The sequence below is a fragment of the Nannobrachium achirus genome (genome assembly GCF_963921795.1).
Source record: "Nannobrachium achirus genome assembly, chromosome: 1".
In the NCBI taxonomy this organism is placed as follows: domain Eukaryota; kingdom Metazoa; phylum Chordata; class Actinopteri; order Myctophiformes; family Myctophidae; genus Nannobrachium; species Nannobrachium achirus.
In genome coordinates, this window is record NC_137810.1 from 38,690,562 (window position 1) to 38,708,877 (window position 18,316).

At 42.4% G+C, this 18,316-nt stretch overlaps 2 protein-coding genes across 2 annotated transcripts; one reads left to right on the forward strand and one right to left on the reverse strand.

Annotated features, from left to right (window-relative positions):
- Positions 1-1,233: 1,233 nt before the first annotated feature.
- LOC308284420 (galectin-3-binding protein A-like) lies at positions 1,234-6,370 on the reverse strand. The gene is made up of 7 exons (XM_080725024.1): positions 6,335-6,370; positions 6,025-6,120; positions 4,949-5,026; positions 3,718-3,909; positions 3,424-3,555; positions 2,812-3,085; positions 1,234-2,696 (listed from the first exon to the last, which is right to left on the reverse strand). The coding sequence occupies exons 3-7, from the start codon at positions 5,004-5,006 to the stop codon at positions 1,649-1,651; spliced, it is 1,704 nt and encodes a 567-aa protein (XP_080581150.1). The 5' UTR covers positions 5,007-5,026; positions 6,025-6,120; positions 6,335-6,370; the 3' UTR covers positions 1,234-1,648.
- A 4,454-nt stretch (positions 6,371-10,824) lies between these two features.
- lsm4 (LSM4 homolog, U6 small nuclear RNA and mRNA degradation associated) lies at positions 10,825-17,759 on the forward strand. Its single transcript, XM_080734865.1, has 5 exons — positions 10,825-10,905; positions 12,297-12,338; positions 12,709-12,807; positions 14,209-14,395; positions 16,685-17,759. Exons 1-5 carry the CDS (start codon positions 10,903-10,905, stop codon positions 16,813-16,815), a joined length of 462 nt encoding a protein of 153 aa, XP_080590991.1. The 5' UTR covers positions 10,825-10,902; the 3' UTR covers positions 16,816-17,759.
- Positions 17,760-18,316: the final 557 nt, after the last annotated feature.

Sequence of the window (18,316 nt, forward strand, 5' to 3'; positions counted from 1 at the left end):
AATTGCTTACACCAGGGGTCTTCAGTATTTCAGTCCAAGGACCCCCTAGGTGAGCGAGAGATGAGGCAGCACCCCCGCTAACATATTGTATGGAATTGTTTGCAGATTACACTTTTTCATAGATAGCTTCATATTTGTTTGACTATCAATTTGTAACATTGTGTTAGATTCATGTAGGCTAAATGTGTATTTTCAGACAGTTAACCACTTAAACCCTCAATACTTGCCCCTTACATAACCAAATGTATTTTCGGCTAATGTTCTCCTCAGAATATAGGGATGCTATGGTGAAAGTGGTTAATATACAAGAAAATGATCCTATATCACACAAAGATTTGGCGGACCCCCTGTAACTCTGAGGACCCCCTAGGGATCCCGGACACCCTGTTGAAGACCCATGGCTTACACCCTATACTCGGATCGGGTCCCCCGGGTATCTATCTATACTTGGGCCTCTCCTTTTTTCTGACCAAATTGTTTCACTGAAAAGCTTGTAGATCGGCTATTTTCACTTGTTTGCGTATTTTCACAGAAATGTGCCTTAAAGCTCTGTCCCTGGCTTTACTTTAGGAATAAATATCAGTTTCCTGCCAGGTCATTTCAAGCTGGGTCATCCAAAATCTCTCTCAGTTGGAACAAAAGTTGGATTTCACAACGATCCGTTATAGCTCAGTACACTCAACAACTGAACATTCAATTTCTGTGAGAATTGTTCTGGCACACTTAATAGCTTTTTTATTCCTGAAAAGCCCAGAAATTAATACCACAAAGGGGATGTCTAATGTTGCCACCTATTATAAAACAACAACAGATAATGCACCTTGAGCATACACTGACCTCAAGTAGCCAACTCAACCATCTCAAACTAGAACGAATACATAAACAAATATGTACATGACAACTGCAACGTCCGAATAACCATCAGAATCTAACAATGTAATAAACATGACTCTGACGAAGATGCATTAGCATCGAAACGTTAGTCAATTGTTTTACTGGCACCTGAATAAAAAGGCTAGAACCGTCTGAGCTGCTCCAGTGTCTCTCTCTCTACTGCTAACAATGTAATACCAGCCTCCCTAGTTCTTACAGATAGAAATTCACAGGCAGCCGCTTTGCTGTGAACAACAAACAACTGTCTTTGGCCATAATTCAGGAATGGTAAAGAAATCATTCATCATCACCAAATTGCATGCTCCTTTGGGAATAAATATCCTGCCAGGTCATTTCAAGCTGGGTCATCCAATGTTTTATTTTAACAGCTCAGCACACTGAACTCAGGTCAAATTAGTAACACATTATACACAACCACAAGTGAATAACTTGAATAACTGTGCTTCAACAAGTAAAGAATAGGGCAAATCAAGTCAAAAGAATATTCTTCCACACGTTGCTATACATTTCAGGTCAATAGAGCCTCCTGCTGTATATGTATATTGATTATAATTTTAATTGATTATTAGTCAGTGATCGATTACATCTGACAAGCATGTATTTATGCATGTTTGCCAGAAGTATGTTTATGTTATTATAAGATCATAAAGTGTCGGGGGAAAACGAAAAAAGAAAGAACAGGTTAAAGGACTTAAAGTAAATGCAAATAATCAAAGAGATTCAATTATTTTAAAACATCACAAAAATAACTAATTCAAATACTTTCTTCCTCTTCCTCAGTGAACTTGAGCCCTGTTGTGTACTTGGGCCGAACCACCATCTGGTAGATGTGCTGATTGGAGTCACATGGATAAACTGTGGTTGCTGGGATGAGGGCCATATCGTTGTTGCCGACACGCTTGAAATCCTGGACATGGAACACATACTTTCCTGCACAACTTAGCACAACCTTGTTTTCATACACAATGCTTTTTTGAAATTCTGTGGGCAAATCACCATTGTTTTGTTCTGCCGTTAGCCTTGCTGCCGGACAGGTGAAACCGTTGTTAGCGCATTCATTACTTTTAGTGTACAACTGTGTGGACCAGCTCATGTCTCTGAAGAGGGTGAAATATGCACTGGTGTGGACAGGTGTACTGAAAGAGGATGTGAGGCTGTTGTAGTAGTTATCGTTTCGAATATGATGCTGGACTTCCTGGTCATCGAACGCAAAGCTCCATGGTTTGTCGGTGTAGATTCGGGGAGTGTAAGGTTTCCACTGGCGTACAAGCTCACCAAATAGTTGACCCATACGCAGGGCACTGAACTGAAAACCAAGCAACTTCCCAGCCTGGTAGCGAGGGTTTTGAAGTCTGAACAGATCTTCAGCTGAGATCATAGGGAAACGGATGAGTTCCAAAAGGCCAAACTGATCCTCAGAGATAGGTGCGCTCACGTGCGCGGCCTCCCAGCTCTCCAGCCCCTTAAGAACGGAGGACTCACTGGGAACCACCAGGTCTGAGCGGGATAGTAGAGCCTTGATGGTCCCCAGGGGAACACCGGTCCAGGATGGGGAACGGACGAGTGCCTCAAAGTTCCAAGCCAAGTAGCGGAGACAGATCTTCTGCATCGCCTTGTCGCCTGTGTGGACTGAGTATTCATACAGAGAGATCTGTGTCTGGAAGGTGGGGTCTTGAGGAAGAAGATAGACGAAAAGTTTCCTTGCCTCCTCCTGAAGCCGTGTCAGTCTCCAGTCAGTTGCCATCTTGTGAATGCACTGGGCAGAAGATGTGGTGATGCCAATCTCTCGTGTGTACAGGTACCTGGGACATACAGTACAGAACACAAATGTATGTTGCTGTTACTGTACTGTGTACAGTACATGGTTTATATAAAGTCAGCCCAAAAACACAAAATTCAAGGCAATATTCATTTTACCTGACAAAGGTGGTGACATACTGACGACAGTTAGAACTGACGTCAATGCTGAGGCTGCTCAGGTTTATCAGTGAGGCGTTGAGGAAAGAGGCCTCTGGGTCCAGGGTGAGAATCAGCTTATGGGCGCAAATGGTCTCCAGGGTGCTGTTGTCGTCTTCCACAGTAATGTTAAAGTCACAGTCACGTCCACTGTCAAACAGCGCCCCCAGGAGGTCAGATATCTCTGTGCTGTGTTCCACTTCATATTTACGGCTCACATTCTGGACATCTGCCTCTGAATGTATTATTAATGGAATACTGTGTTACATTATACCAAAAACTGTTTATTTTTGTCTGAATTATAAATTCCAAGTTGAAGGTGGTTGAAAGAATGAATGTATCTATGTGCAGGTATTTTCATAGACATTTTAGAATATTAGTTACAGTAAAACACTAATCTTTACATTTGAGAGAATACATGTTCAACATTTTGGGGGAAATGTCTTTGATAACCAGGCATTGTACTTGTACTATATATTTTACAAGAGATGCCTGATGAAGGTCAGTGACTACCCCTTTCTTCTCATAAAGAGATACAAAATACAACTTTTGTAGATATATCCAGTGACTGACCTTGCATACAGATTACACCAGCATCCTCTTCATGTTTACAATCAGAGACCCCCCAGCCCCTGAAACCACAGCTGGAGAGGTCATTCTCTGTCCCAGTGCAGGTTAAATCATCCATCCAGATTTGACCAGAACCTGTTAGCCAGGGAACATTATCTAATAGCATCATTTGAACTCAAATCAACAAGACATACGACTATATACAAGCATGCCAGTTAGCATTTTGATCTACTCTGTTTTGGCACGTTTGCACGACTGATAACCATTATTGCAAAAAGAAAACAATAATGAATGCACCTAGACCATACACTCCTCCAGCAACCGCAGCCTCGGCATCAGCGAAGTTGAGATAGCGACACACCACTTTTGCTTCAGCCATATCCCAGCTATCATCACACACCGTTCCCCACTGACCATTATAATAGACCTCCACACGTCCCTCGTTAGAGGACGGTCCCCCAACCAGTCTCACGTCTCCATTCTGAAACCCTGCAGAGGGGTAAAAAACACAAGCAAAGTTGACTCTTTCCTCTCATCATAAACAATTAAAAACTAAAATCAAACCTCTGCTCAAGTGGAGCCGTGAATTTGAGCAGCTATACCCTGTGTGTGTGTGTGTGTGTGTGTGTGTGTGTCTACTGTCTATAGGCTGCGCAACAGTGGTCTTCTCAATCTGTTCCTGTTTTTATAGTTTAAAAATTACCAAATGTTTTTTTGAAAGTGAAATATTCCTTTAATCTCTGTTTGCCAAAGATTTACGGACATACTGACGGACATACATGACATACACACAAAGCCAGATGTAGGAGCGGTTAGGGTTAGCAACGCTCAAAGGACTACAATATGAAAAGAAATATGTCAGCAAGAAACACCGAACTTAAAACAATAAACAATATAGGTCTACATCTATTCAAAATCAAACCTATGTTTGAAGTGAGCGGTGGATGTGAGCAGTTCATTTCGTTAATCTATACCCTGTGTGTCTGTGTGAGAGAGGAATGTGTGTGTGTGCGTGCGTGCGTGCGTGGGGTCGTCTGTGTGTGTGTGTGTGTGTGTGTGTGTGTGTGTGTGTGTGTGTGTGTGTGTGTGTGTGTGTGTGTGTGTGTATGACTCAACAGTGCCACTTGTTCACCAGCGGTATTGCAGGCTCGCCCTTTGTGTGCGTGCGTGCGTGCGTGTGTGTGACTCAACAGTGCCACTTGGTCAACAGCGGCATTGCAGCTCATGCTAAAAACAGACAAACAGACAGTGACATACAGACACAGTCAAGTATAGGACCACCGCTCAAAAATCATCTAAATAATTCTGCCTGAATGAATATATTTGTCTTGCAGTAGTCTCAAGGCAGGGTAGCAGGAATGGTGGTCAAACAGATTGTTACATCAAGTAACTGATTTCATTAATAAAACAGAGTAATAGAAAACTGTGGGCCTTTAGCCCTCTCTGATGCTTGATTATTGTGAAGATAATCACACAGCATTTCCCTTGGATTTTGCAACAACAGTGGTCAACATGAAGTCCCACCCACCATGAGTGATGTTGACCAAGAAAATGATACAGGATATGAAGAAACACTCCCTAGACATTTTTCTGGTGCTGCAGAGGTCTGAAAAACAAATGGAAGACATGGAAAATCTTACAAATGGACTGTTTGTCCATACTATGGAATGATAACACGTGTATCGGGTGGTTTGTTTGTTGTATGCAAAAGCTGCTAAAAATGATCACACAAATGCAGACACACACACACACACACACACACACACACACACACACACACACACACACACACACACACACACACACACACACACACACACACACACACACACAACAGACACACAGAGTGCATGTTACACAGTCAGTCACAGCCAGTAGCCTTCTCTGCTGTGGAAAACCCAACGACTAATGTGTGTTGGAACTTGGAACAACGCTACTCCCCCACGAAACTCATGAGCTCCGGGAAACGAAACCCATGAGGTCTGAGTACACACAAACGAAACGCAGACCCTAACTCTTGCTTGTAGCTTTAGGAATGTTCAGGCAGGGAACTACATAAAAACAAGAACTGCATACAAGTTCCATATCTCACTCTAAAAGAACAGTATTGACAACTTGACTAAAAGTGATAATCATATTATACTTTTACATACAATTCATACAAGTTCATAACATGTCCAAGACCAAACCCAACCAGAGCTTGTATATTTCCTACTTCTGGCATGCTTTTTCTCTGACTGATTATAGTCCACAATATATAGAGAAAGCACTCAAGAGCTCTGATTTGTGTTGGCTATGGATCATTCTGAAATTTTAGGCTGTAGTAGCAGTTTTTTGGTACAGAGAAATTATTTGTGGTTTTCATTTATTCCCAAACTGACAAATTCTTCCTTCCAGGCTATAAGGTACGCTATATGGTACTGATAAGCACTCATCCTATGTTTATAAGTTTAATAATAACACCAATATTAATTGTATTATTATATTGTCAGCCACAACACACATGCACAAGCAAGTATATTTGCATCTATGCTATTTTGACAAGATGAACTAAATACATTCCAAGTTTATAAAAATGAGGAAGAAATAAATACAAATTCTTACCAAATTTGAGATAATCCTCTTGCAACAAATAGATGTTTGGTGAAATGTCTAATGCTGAACTGTCAAGAAATGCTCCTCATTCGTCCCATGCATGCTCTATTTAAGTAACCCAAGAGAGAGAGGGAGGGGGGGGGGGGGGGGATATGTAAGTCACCAGATTTATTCAGTTGACTCAGTGACCAACTGAGTTATGCTAAAACTGTTGAATATCCCATTGTTCTGAACATGCTGTCTCTAATCTGTATTTCATATTTCAGCCCATACAACAACTGAAAACAGAATGGATTGTTAGTTATAGTGAAAAACCTACATGTCCCCCTCAGTCAGCTGGCCCAGGGACTTTGTGCACAAACAGAAGCCCAACTACCAAACGGAAAACACTCTGGACCAAACCAGATTATAAACTAGAAGCAGTGCTCTTCCGAGCACAGGTCTCCACCAGGTCAGGCATGTAATGTGTTTTACATAAGTCGGCCTCCTGATGGCGCTATAAAAGGCTGATGTAAAAAATGCAGGGAAAAGGTTTTACCTTGGCCTCTAAGGAGTGCGCATACAAAGTTTGACACTAATCGGTGGAGTTATAGGTGAAAACATGAATCGGCCTGTTATAGCGCCACCATGAGGCTGATTTGATTTTTCTTAAGTGGCATTTATTCCTCTGCCTATTGGGAATGTGCATGCACAATTTCACCAAAATCGCACACTGCGTTCAGGATTTCAGGCATTTTATTCAAAACTGACCAATCCTGCAAACTTTGAAAGCCAGTTTTAGCCAATCAGGATGGAATATGGAAAATCTGACACATCCATGTCGATCACATGACTGTAGAGATACTGTCTACTGATTTACGTGATTTTTGGACAAAATCTGTAGGAGTACTGGCAAAAGTTAGTTTTGCAAAAGTCGGCCTCCTGGTGGCGCTAGAACAGGCCCATGTGAAATATTTGGGGCAGAGGTTCTGAATTGGTGTCGAGGGAGTGTGTGTGCACAGTTTGGCAGCGACCGGGCCAACGGCGCCGGAGATTAGCTGGTAACGGACAAACGGACGGACGGACGGACGCACACACGCACGCACGGACGGACGGACGGACGGAGGGGAAAACATACTCTCCCTCAGCCTTCGGCTGGTGGAGACAAAAAACAAAAAGAAAGCTACCTAACATACTGGAAAGAGACAACCCAAAACCAAATCAAAATGGAATGCTATCTGGCACTAAAACTAAAGATAATATACATTAGCAGAATATCTGAGCACAGTAAAGGACCCAAAACTTAGGAAAGCCTTGACTAGGTACAGACTCAGCGAACACAGCCTTGCAATAGAGAAAGGCAGACACAGACAGACCCCGATCCCAAGGGAAGATAGACTATGCACCTACTGCACACAAAATGTGGTAGAAACCCAACTGTATATATATGTTCCCCATTTTCAACTGTTTTTATTGTCTCCACCAGCCGAAGGCTGAGGGAGAGTATGTTTTCCCCTCCGTCCGTCCGTCCGTCCGTCCGTCCGTCCGTCCGTCCGTCCGTTTGTCCGTTACCAGCTAATCTCCGGCGCCGTTGGCCCGGTCGCTGCCAAACTGTGCACACACACTCCCTCGACACCAATTCAGAACCTCTGCCCCAAATATTTCACATGGGCCTGTTCTAGCGCCACCAGGAGGCCGACTTTTGCAAAACTAACTTTTGCCAGTACTCCTATAGATTTTGTCCAAAAATCACGTAAATCAGTATTTATAAATCAGATTTTCCATATTCCATCCTGATTGGCTAAAACTGGCTTTCAAAGTTTGCAGGATTGGTCGGTTTTGAATAAAATGCCTGAAATCCTGAACGCAGTGTGCGATTTTGGTGAAATTGTGCATGCACATTCCCAATAGGCAGAGGAATAAATGCCACTTAAGAAAAATCAAATCAGCCTCATGGTGGCGCTATAACAGGCCGATTCATGTTTTCACCTATAACTCCACCGATTAGTGTCAAACTTTGTATGCGCACTCCTTAGAGGCCAAGGTAAAACCTTTTCCCTGCATTTTTTACATCAGCCTTTTATAGCGCCATCAGGAGGCCGACTTATGTAAAACACATTACATGCCTGACCTGGTGGAGACCTGTGCTCGGAAGAGCACTGCTTCTAGTTGTATTTGTGATACTTGCTTTGGCAATGTAAACATATGTTTTCTCATGCCAATAAAGCTCCTTTGAATTGAATTGAAATTGATATATTAGACAGCATGTCTCTGGTGTATCAGTTTGGTTAAAAATGTCTGTGCCTCTCAGGCACCCTGCAACATTTCTTAGGTTTAATGGCTCCTATAGTGTAAGTCTACAATGTAGATAGTAGGTTAACCTAGGAATTGTTTACAGTTTTGATGTCACAACAACAACCCAGGAAACTAAGCACATCAAGATGACAACTTACAGACGGCTTGACGGCTTACAAGCGTTGGAATTTGGAAAGGCATGGTTCCAGATCAATTCTTCTCACGTTAACACAGAGATACAAAGGTTTTATACACATAGGGGGTTACTGTTTTTTTGCCAGACCCATGAAATGGGTAGGGCCTACATAAGCAAATGTCTGTCGGTCCGGGTTTTCTATATAAAGGGTATATATGATGATGACATGATGATGACATGCCTACAAAAGGCATGATGTCATAAATGATGATGACAGACAGGGGGTCTGGCACAACCAGGTTGACCTGGTCTAGTTTTTATAGAGGAGGGGATCGCTGCTCAAAAATAATACGCAGAAGATTCTAGTGAGTGGCAGTGCTCTCATTCTGGCAAAGAACCGGTTCTGGTTCTTTCTCCCACCTATATGGGATGAACCAGAGGTGAGCTTTTCCACCGAGAACCGGAGTTGGTTCCGAACCATAAAAGTTGGTTCGGAACTGGAACCACAAAATCCTTGGTTTTTGTGGTTCCAGAGCCTAATCCTTGGCTCTGGTTCAGTCTGGTGGAAACGCAAGCCGGTTCGCAAGAACGAACCAAGGTTCCAAAGAAAGTTGAACCGGCACTGGTTCAGGTTCTTTCTTCCGCCTGTGGGATGAACCAGAGGTGAGCTTTTCCACCGAGAACCGAGTTGGTTCCGAAGTTGGTTTGCAGCCCGGTTCTCAAGAACGAACCAAGGTTCCAAGAACGAACCAAGGTTCCAAGAAAGTTGCCATCCCATAGGCGGGAGAAAGAACCCGAACCGGGTCTTTGCCGGTGGAAAAGGCCCCTCAGACCACAGATATAAAAAGCTAGATACCTCGTCCACCGCTGCAGTTGATTGGAGTGACCCGTCCAACTTGATAGGCAGAAAAGCGGAAGTGTCGAGGGCAGACTGCCACTCAAAAAAAAACTACTGGCCAATCACAGCGTGTCTTTTCCGGGACTTATCCAAGGACTACAATTCAATTCAACAGAGCCAGTTCCTAGTGTTGCGCGACGCAGCTGTTTTTAAGAGCTGCGTACAAAAAGACCCGCCCCCACCTGCCTCTGATTTGCCTACCGACCTTCCGTGTCTGTTACGCACACTGAAGAATTCCAAGCCTGTCAATCAAAAATGCCTATCAATGCGAGACGGGTACCAGAGAGCCAGAAGAGGCGTCTACCTTTTTATGTCTGTGCCTCAGACTAGTCCACATATGGTATCGCAACACCTCAAAGGCCCAAAAACAAGGCTCCAAACAGCCCAAAACAAACAAATTAGGGTCCTGCTTAACCTTCCTTTCCGCTTATCACTTTTCAAGCATGGGGTGGCTCAGAGTAGATGACAGAGTACAGCATCTTGCAATGGGCCTGATGTACAAGATACACACCACACTTGACAAAATACTTCCAAAACGTCTGTCCACAATTACAACACCAGAGGCAACTCCACAGATCACGTTCAACCCAGATTTGACTCAAACAAAGGGTAAAATTAATTCTCCTGCTATACTGCTGAAATGTGGAACGCCCTGCCGAAGGCCTTAAAGGAGTGTAAATCCCTACCTACCTTTAATTCCGCTCTGAAAAGCGATGCACTTACAGGCGGCTGCTACTGGTAACAGAAGCCTAAACGTAGCCTAAGCTTACCTTCCCCTGACCTTTCTATTTGTATATACAATTTATTTTTGCATCCTGTTTTTTTCTTGTTATTTTCGTTGCATAGTAGGCTACTGTTTTATCTGTCTGTCATTCAAAGGTATAGGAGTTATAAAAATTCACACCCAATGTGAAGTGAGCGGTGTTCGTGCTTGCATAACGTCTTCAGATTTGAGTCTAGGATGTACAGGCTATGCTACACACACAGGAAAAAGGCTACAGACATACAACATAATATGACATCACTAGACAAACATGATGCTACGTACACACATTTTGCTATGGCAAAACGCTGAGGAAAAAGGCTACAGACACACGCGCAGCCACTTAGGATCGGCACCGCTCAAAAAAGGATCTCAAATTATATAAGTTATGTACTTACTTGAGCTTATCATTTTAGTTTACCTTGTACCAGTGAACTGTACTGTCCTGAAACTACCTTTTTCTATGCAAAGTTCTAATAAATTCTTCAATCAATCAATCAATCAATCAATCAATCAATCAATCAATCAATCAATCAATCAATCAATCAATAAATCAATCAATCAAAGCCATAACAGGGACCAAAGAGGGAAACCCAGTCCAGTAGATGGCGGTAATGCAACGAATATGGATGCCAAACAAACATAGAACTCCACAGAAGAGGTCCATCGTGACTCATGATTGGTCAGAATGTGAACATGATCAGCGCTGTGGTTGCTGATTGGCTCAGATACGCACAGCACACAAGGAACATAGGTTGTCAAAGCGTGGACATCTCACAAGCATCCTACATACAAAACAAATCAACAGATATCACAATGGTAAGATTTCATATAGTTTAATAAGAGCCTTATTATTACAGGAACATGATATTCCATGATTGAGTCAAGTTCGTGTATCTGTATTCTAGGCAGCTCCCCAACCGGTTGCGGTACTTGCCTGCTAATGCTAATGCTAAAGAAAATAGCCGATCTACAAGCTCACAGCGCGTCGCATCGCGACCCGCTGTGAGCTTGTGGATCGTCTATTTTCGTCCTACTACGAAGTATTTACGTTAGGGTTAGGGTTAGCCGCTTTCGGAACGCAGTCTATACCTTTTGTATTTTGGATGACTATCCCAAAGGGTTCCATTGTGTACGTATGGTCTAAGGTGGTTAATTTTGCAGACTGCACAGTTGCAAGCTGTATCTAAATGTTTGCAGACTGCACAGTTGTAACAACAGGGCCAAGTTGTATCTAAATGCTCCACATTATAATCATAATAAATTAAAATGACAAATTGTACAGTCAAAGCTAGCCTTACATTAATTCTCTCCTGTAGTAGCTTCTGCTTTGATGACGTCTATGGCTACAGGAGACGTCATCAAAGCAGAAGCTACTACAGGAGAGAATTAATGTAAGGCTAAGTCAAAGCAATTAACAGCACTATTAACTGGCATTGCAGTGGTGGAAAAAGTACTCGCATCAGTCGCATGTTTTACTTGATGGAAAGGATTGATTGAAGTATTTATTAGAAGTTTGCATAGGAAAAGGTACAGTTCATGACAGTACAGTTCAGTGGTACAAGGTCAACTAAAAGGAAACTCAGGTAAGCCTTGCGGCTTAGTTCCATTGAGAGATCCTTCTTTTTAACTCATATAACATTGAATGACAGACAGAGAACAGTACTAAACAGTAAAAAAAAGCAAGATAAAAGGTATTTACAATAGAAGGGACAGGGGGAGACTGGGTAATGTTTGTCCACGTTTATTGTTACCAGTTCTGAGTGGCAGCCGCCTGTAAGTGTTTTTTTTCCCTTCTTTTTAGCAGAGCGGTTTTAAAGGAAGCTAGGGTGTTCCACATTAGTAGTGGTATAGCAGGAGAACAAATTAGACCCTTTGTTGAGCCGAATCTGGGTTGGACATGGTCTGTGGCGCTGCCATTGTGGACATCCTTGACGTTTTGGAAGTATTTTGTCTTTAAGTGGTGTAGTCGTGTATCTTGTACACCAGGCCCATTGCAAGATGCTGTACTCTGTCATCTACTTTGAGCCACTCCACGCAATGTAGAAATAACTCTTACAAGAAGTCCAGAATTTAGTTGAGTGAAAGGGCAAAAGTATTGGTATCAAATTTACCAAAAAGTAAAAATACTCATTAACTAAAGTTTGCAAATTAATAGTGCAGTAAAAGTACAATATTTGTGTTTCATTAAATGTGTTTCATTGTTCCAGCTTCCTCTGTCTTTGTTGAAGACGGCTCAGAACCATCCCATGGTGAGTAGAACACAGCACACAGGGGTCCCCACTCCCCAGAGATGATTTGCTTAATGAGCAACATTGTTTTCTTACTCTTGACATGTAAATGTTTGAGAACCACTGTTTTAGTCCAGTGATTCTGAAACTTTTAAATTTCAAGTTCCCCATTTTGATATGGATATTAGACCATGGACCACACAATTTCTATCTCTGGGACCCCAGCCTAACAGCTTATACTGTAAACATTCTCTGTGTTATTTTGACTGTACAAAGTGTGTATAAATGGACCCAAAAGGGACCATTTGGTTCCTAATAGTAGAGTATGTTAATACAGTCTTACTGATTGCAGGTTTAAGCCCTATTTTCATGTGTGTCTGTGTGTGTCCAGTTGGTGGAGTTGAAGAATGGAGAGACGTACAACGGTCACCTCGTCAGCTGTGATAACTGGATGAACATCAACCTCAGAGAAGTCATCTGCACCTCCAGAGTAAACATCTCCTCACTTATATCTTCCTCATAATATGGATTATGGACTAAATATGGCCTCATTTATACACCGTCACCAGCTTGCCTGACAGGACACATCGTTGTGTGACAGGGTACACAGCCCAGACCAATTATTCACAACGCAACCACTTGCAACTTGTAACCACTTCAACAGAATCCTAAACCGTGGTTTGAAACTTGACAGTCCAGACCCAGGCGCTGAGCTGGGACAATGCCATTTCCACAGCATATAAACAACAGACCCTAAAGTGGACAGTGTGAAGGCGAGGTGTAGAGATAGTTTACCGTTGCCATAGCATGTCAACCTGTTATCAAAACTTCCACCGGCTGTCCTTCCCTCCCTCCGTCAGTCAGTCCGTCCCTCCGTCTGTCCCTCACGTCACGTCACACTGCTCCTACAGATTTTGGCCTAAAATCATGCAAAGCGGTACACAGTATCTCTAAAGTCATGTCATCAACATGGATCTGTCCCATTTCCCATATTCACTCCTGATTGGCTACGATTGCTTTCTAAAGTTTGTGTGTGTGATGTGACGTCGCTTAGCTCCCGATTAGGGAGTCTTACTGGTATTCTATCTATGTATGTATGTATGGATAGATAGATAGATGGACACCTTTTATTATCCCAAGGGGGAAATTCAGTCGCCCAGAGGTGGCACAGCTTTTTTAAATGAAGACATCGCTTTATGCCCTCCTTTTCTCTCTCTCATTCCCTCGCTGTATATTTACCTCTCCCTAATCAGGTGTGTGTGGTTAAAAACCAAAAAGACTGTGTGTGAGAGAGAAACGGACAGAGACCGTATTGACAGATTAGTGTGATTGCGTTGCAACTTTGTTTGCAATGGGACAAGTTGAGTCACTTGCGGCACAATGAGCGGGTGGGGCTTTGCGAAGGGTCCATTCAGGCCGCTGAGACGTTTCTCTGCAATGGTTTCTAGAAATGGGAGTTAACCAAACCAACTGAAGCCCTATTTTATACTTGGTTTGCAAAAATAGCCGATCTACAAGCTCTGAGATGCGCCAGCTTGTAATGCTTGCTGTTTTAATTCATTCTAGTGCTTTTTGGGTAATATTTGGTCCATGAATGAAGTATGATGTACATGTCAATGTTGTCGCTTTTTGTTGTTGTTGAACCTTGACAAGATGTCATGATATGAATCCATTGTAATTCCAACATTATATGATATCAATAATCAAATACTATTTTATCCCTTATGTATTAGATAAGAGCGCATGTTTCTTTATAAAATATCTCAATCCTTCTACCTTCTATCTTTTTTCAACTTGCCAGATAATGTGTTGGATGTGTAAAATGTAGTTTGAGTGGACTGCCACAGGGTGGTGCCAGTTTTCTGACTGCATTTCTGTGTGTGTTGTTTAGGATGGAGATAAGTTCTGGAGGATGCCAGAGTGCTACATCCGAGGCAGCACCATAAAGTATCTGCGAATCCCCGACGAGATCATCGACATGGTCAAAGAGGAGGTGATCTCCAAGGGGCGTGGCCGAGGAGGGGCCATGCAGCAGAACAAACAGCAAGGCAAGGGGCGAGGGGGCGGAGCTGGCAGAGGTAAGACCGGAGGATGACCAATTGGATTGGAAGATTAGCAATATGACGGCACTTGATGCCTCTCGTGTCTATTTCAGATGTTGTGGGAGTTGTATAGACGACAGACTAGCGTCTGTATGTGACGCGTTGGGAGTGAGAATGTGTTGCCAAGGCGACTAAACTATGAACTTTTAAATCCACCTAACCCATGAAGACCTGAGGCCTATTCTACAAATGTCTTCTAAAAACAGTTTTCTGAAAAACATATGTTGCTATATCAGCGGTTCTCAAACGTGTTCATGTCATGGACCTCCAGTGGACCCCCAGAAGCAAAGATTAGAGTTTAAAATATTTATATATACAAAGATTTGCGCAGATTTGCAAGATTTTTCTAAACTAATAGATCTACAAGCTCATAGCGTGGCACAAAGTGACGTGCTATTGAGCTTTTAAAAACAACACTACCTTTTTAAATCTATGAGAAATGGAATTGAACGCATACAGCGCACAAGGCAGCTGCCTTTTAACCACTACAACCATAACTTATAGTCCAGGGGTCTTCAACAGGGGGTCCGCGACCCCTAGGGGGTCCGCGGAGGTTTTTTTTTGCCATTTTCCACATTTATGTAAAAAAATAAATCATGATTCTATCCATTTTGAATAGCTTGAATACATGATTACTATGCAATTGACATATTGTTGATATTATTGACATTTGTTCTCAGTTAACTCATCTAGTGCCTTTCGCGTGATGTCACGCAATAAGTACTAGAGTACGTATAGTGCCGAATGCGCGATGTCGCGCGAAAAGTAATATATTACTGTAACGGCGAGTAAAAATACCTAGTACAATGGCCGACGCTCCGGAGACGAAATCCGCGCTGATTTGTCATCATCACGGCTCCACGAGCACACAATAGTCATCCCATAACATTGAGGTGGACGGCCGATCTCATCTTTAATGTCCATTATCTCAAAACAACACTTTAGAAGCGAAGATGGAGGCAGATGCTCGCTTATAAAACACATGTATAAACGCTCCTATGCAATCCAGCATGGCACCACGTAAACAATGATCGGTTCCGTCGCAGGATCCGATGACGTCAGACCGGAAGTACTTCCGGTCTAGACTTCTGGCCTTCAAAATAAGACAATGGCCGTTAATGGGGCCGGGAGGGGGCACTCTGGACCCCCTAATCCGTTAATGTCCTGGGCTCTGGATGAGTTAATAAGTAGTATGTTTAGTAATGGTAATGGTACGGCCCACCCTGCTCGCTGTAACTTGTACTTGTTTAAAATAAAAAATATGTCGTAGCCCGACCCCCCCCCCCCCACCCTACGAGGTGGTAGGGGGTCCCTGCTCCATCTCCCCATCAGGTTGGGGGTCCCCGGCCTGAAAACGTTGAAGACACTGTTGTATGACTATATCATTGACTATATTCAAGCTCGCAACGTGTTGTGAGTTTCTAGATTTATGTGTTAGAGGCATGTTAATTAACTCTTTCCGTTCCCGTTACCCCCAATTTTGACGGCGGCGCATTGCCAATACGGCTTGTTCTTTTTACCTCTTCTGATGTAAGCTGATGGGGGGTCGCGCCGCCGCGTACTGTAAAAACATCTCCCGTAATGCTGCTCTCAAAAATCCACCGCACGTTAATAGCAATAATGGAGTCCCAAATCACTTCCTGTCTTTTTTCTGTGGATCTGTTCTAGAAAATGCATTTCTGTGCTCTTAATGGATGGCAAGTAAAACGGCCCAATTCACATGAATTCTTTGTATAAGGCTGCCCTCTGCCGCCAGCTAGGCCAAAGTACACATATGAGCGTTGTATTGTAAAAATAATTAGTTTGAAAATATCAATAGATAATTTTCTATAACATCGCAAAGGTAAGCTGCTTTCAGTAAATTTTGTTTCTATTTTTTTTGGGGGGGGGGGGTCATGTTAAGGCATGTTAAAACGCTAACCAGTCCGCGTGCCCAATTTCACACTCGCTCTAATTTTTTCTGCCGACCGCTCGGTGGGGTGGTTCTTGTATTCTTGTATTTGTTTTTACTGAAGATAAGGTTTTAATTAAGTTTAGAGTTAGACATAGTTTTACTGAGGTTAAGATTAGGAATAGGGTTAGGTTTTGGCACCGTTTTACAGAGGTTAAGGTTACGATTAAGGTTATTTAAAGAGGTTACGTTAGGAATACCAGGCAGAGACCGTTATACCGTTCCGCCGGATAGATGCCCGAGGCGAGTGTGAAATGGGGCGAGCGGACTGGTGTTCTGTTAAACTATTTAATGCGTTTCTCTGCTTGGTGTAGGTTTGTTTGGGGGTCGTGGGAGAGGCATGGCTACGGGGGGAAGAGGAGGACAACCACAACAACAACAGCAGCAGCAGCAGCAGCAGGACAAGAAACCTGGGAAACCCCCGGGGATGAAGAACCAGCACTGATGCAGCTCTGCTGCAGACAGACAGACAGACACAGAGGGTTCGGGTTTGGGTCGGAGCTTTAGTGCTGGTTCATCAAACCCTGAGCTTTTCTGGGGCTTGATTAACCAGCACTAGAGAACGAGAGGGATGGATGGTGGGAGAGAGAAAATGAGTGACTGCATGCAGAGTGAAGGGAGATCATATAACGTCACTGTCAGGTGGAAACCTTGTATGTTAAAAAAAGTTTACTTTTCAGGTAAAACTAAAAAGTGTGTCAGATGGATCCAATGTTTAGTTACAAGCTCTCCTTACGATTTCACTTTCAAAGGTTTTCAAAAGTAGCTCAAATGGCAGAACTACATACATGCTCACAGAAAGGCTATTTTTGACCCTTATTGTCGACGCCTTTGTTCGACAAAGTAGGGCGTTCATTTACGGAAAAACATAAGTCTGCCTGACAACAGCAACTGTAATCATGGAATTGAAGTGTGATTCCATCAACCTTGTGACTCTTGTAGTCATGTTGTATTTTAATTCAGTTTGAAAACTGTAATTTAAGTTGTCCATGTAAAAAGCACTCGATGTTTGCTTGTTTTTTTCCTTTTCTTTTTTTAAACGTTTTCTGATTAAGTTTTAGGTTTTCATTGGGCTGGTATTCTACTCGGCCCCAACTCATCATGCATGAATATGTCTGTATAGTGATTTGTTTTTTTCTCGTGAATATGATGGCAGGTTGTTTAAACAACCCATCACGTAGGATTCATTTAAAGTCCTGGAAATTTGAGTACTTAAAGGGTTTATACAAAGACGCAACCTTTTGAATTCCAACAAATGTCTCTTGTTCTCTTGTCTGAAATGGATGTGTCAACCATGTGGTTGCTTGGTTTTGTTTTAATTTAGTAACAAGGCAATGTTTTACTTTATTTACAAGAGAACATAAGAATAAAATGGCTTTTGTTAAAGTGTTTGTTGTCATGCTATCATGAAACACTGATAGTGGAATGTTTTTTTTTTTAGTTTTCTAACTATTTCGAAGGTCATAGTACTGACTGGTTTATTAGCTGCTGTTTACTTTTATAAAATAACTTAAGTCAAACCCTTGTCTTAAGGTTGAAACCTTACAAAATTCACAAACATTTAGGCAGGATGAGGTGAAAGGTTCAGCTTCACTTGTTATGTACTACATGTATAAATGACAGATAGGTAGATGGATAGGTAACCGGAAGAGTGGCACTGGGCAAAAAGACCAAGAATCCCTAGATATCGTTGCCCGAATATTACCAGATACAAGTCATGTATGATGATATCCGGATTGGATACTCTCCGAACAGCAAGTGAAATACATTTCATGTTCGGAGCATATCGAACCCCCATTATGGGACCACTTTATTCTTGCTAGAATATGGAGTTAATCTTTATCCCGGATACTGTATACGACCACATGCCATATTCGGAAAATAACTCTAATCCCTGTCTAAAATATCTCATCAGAAATGGACAGCTGTCATTTCTGGAAATGATT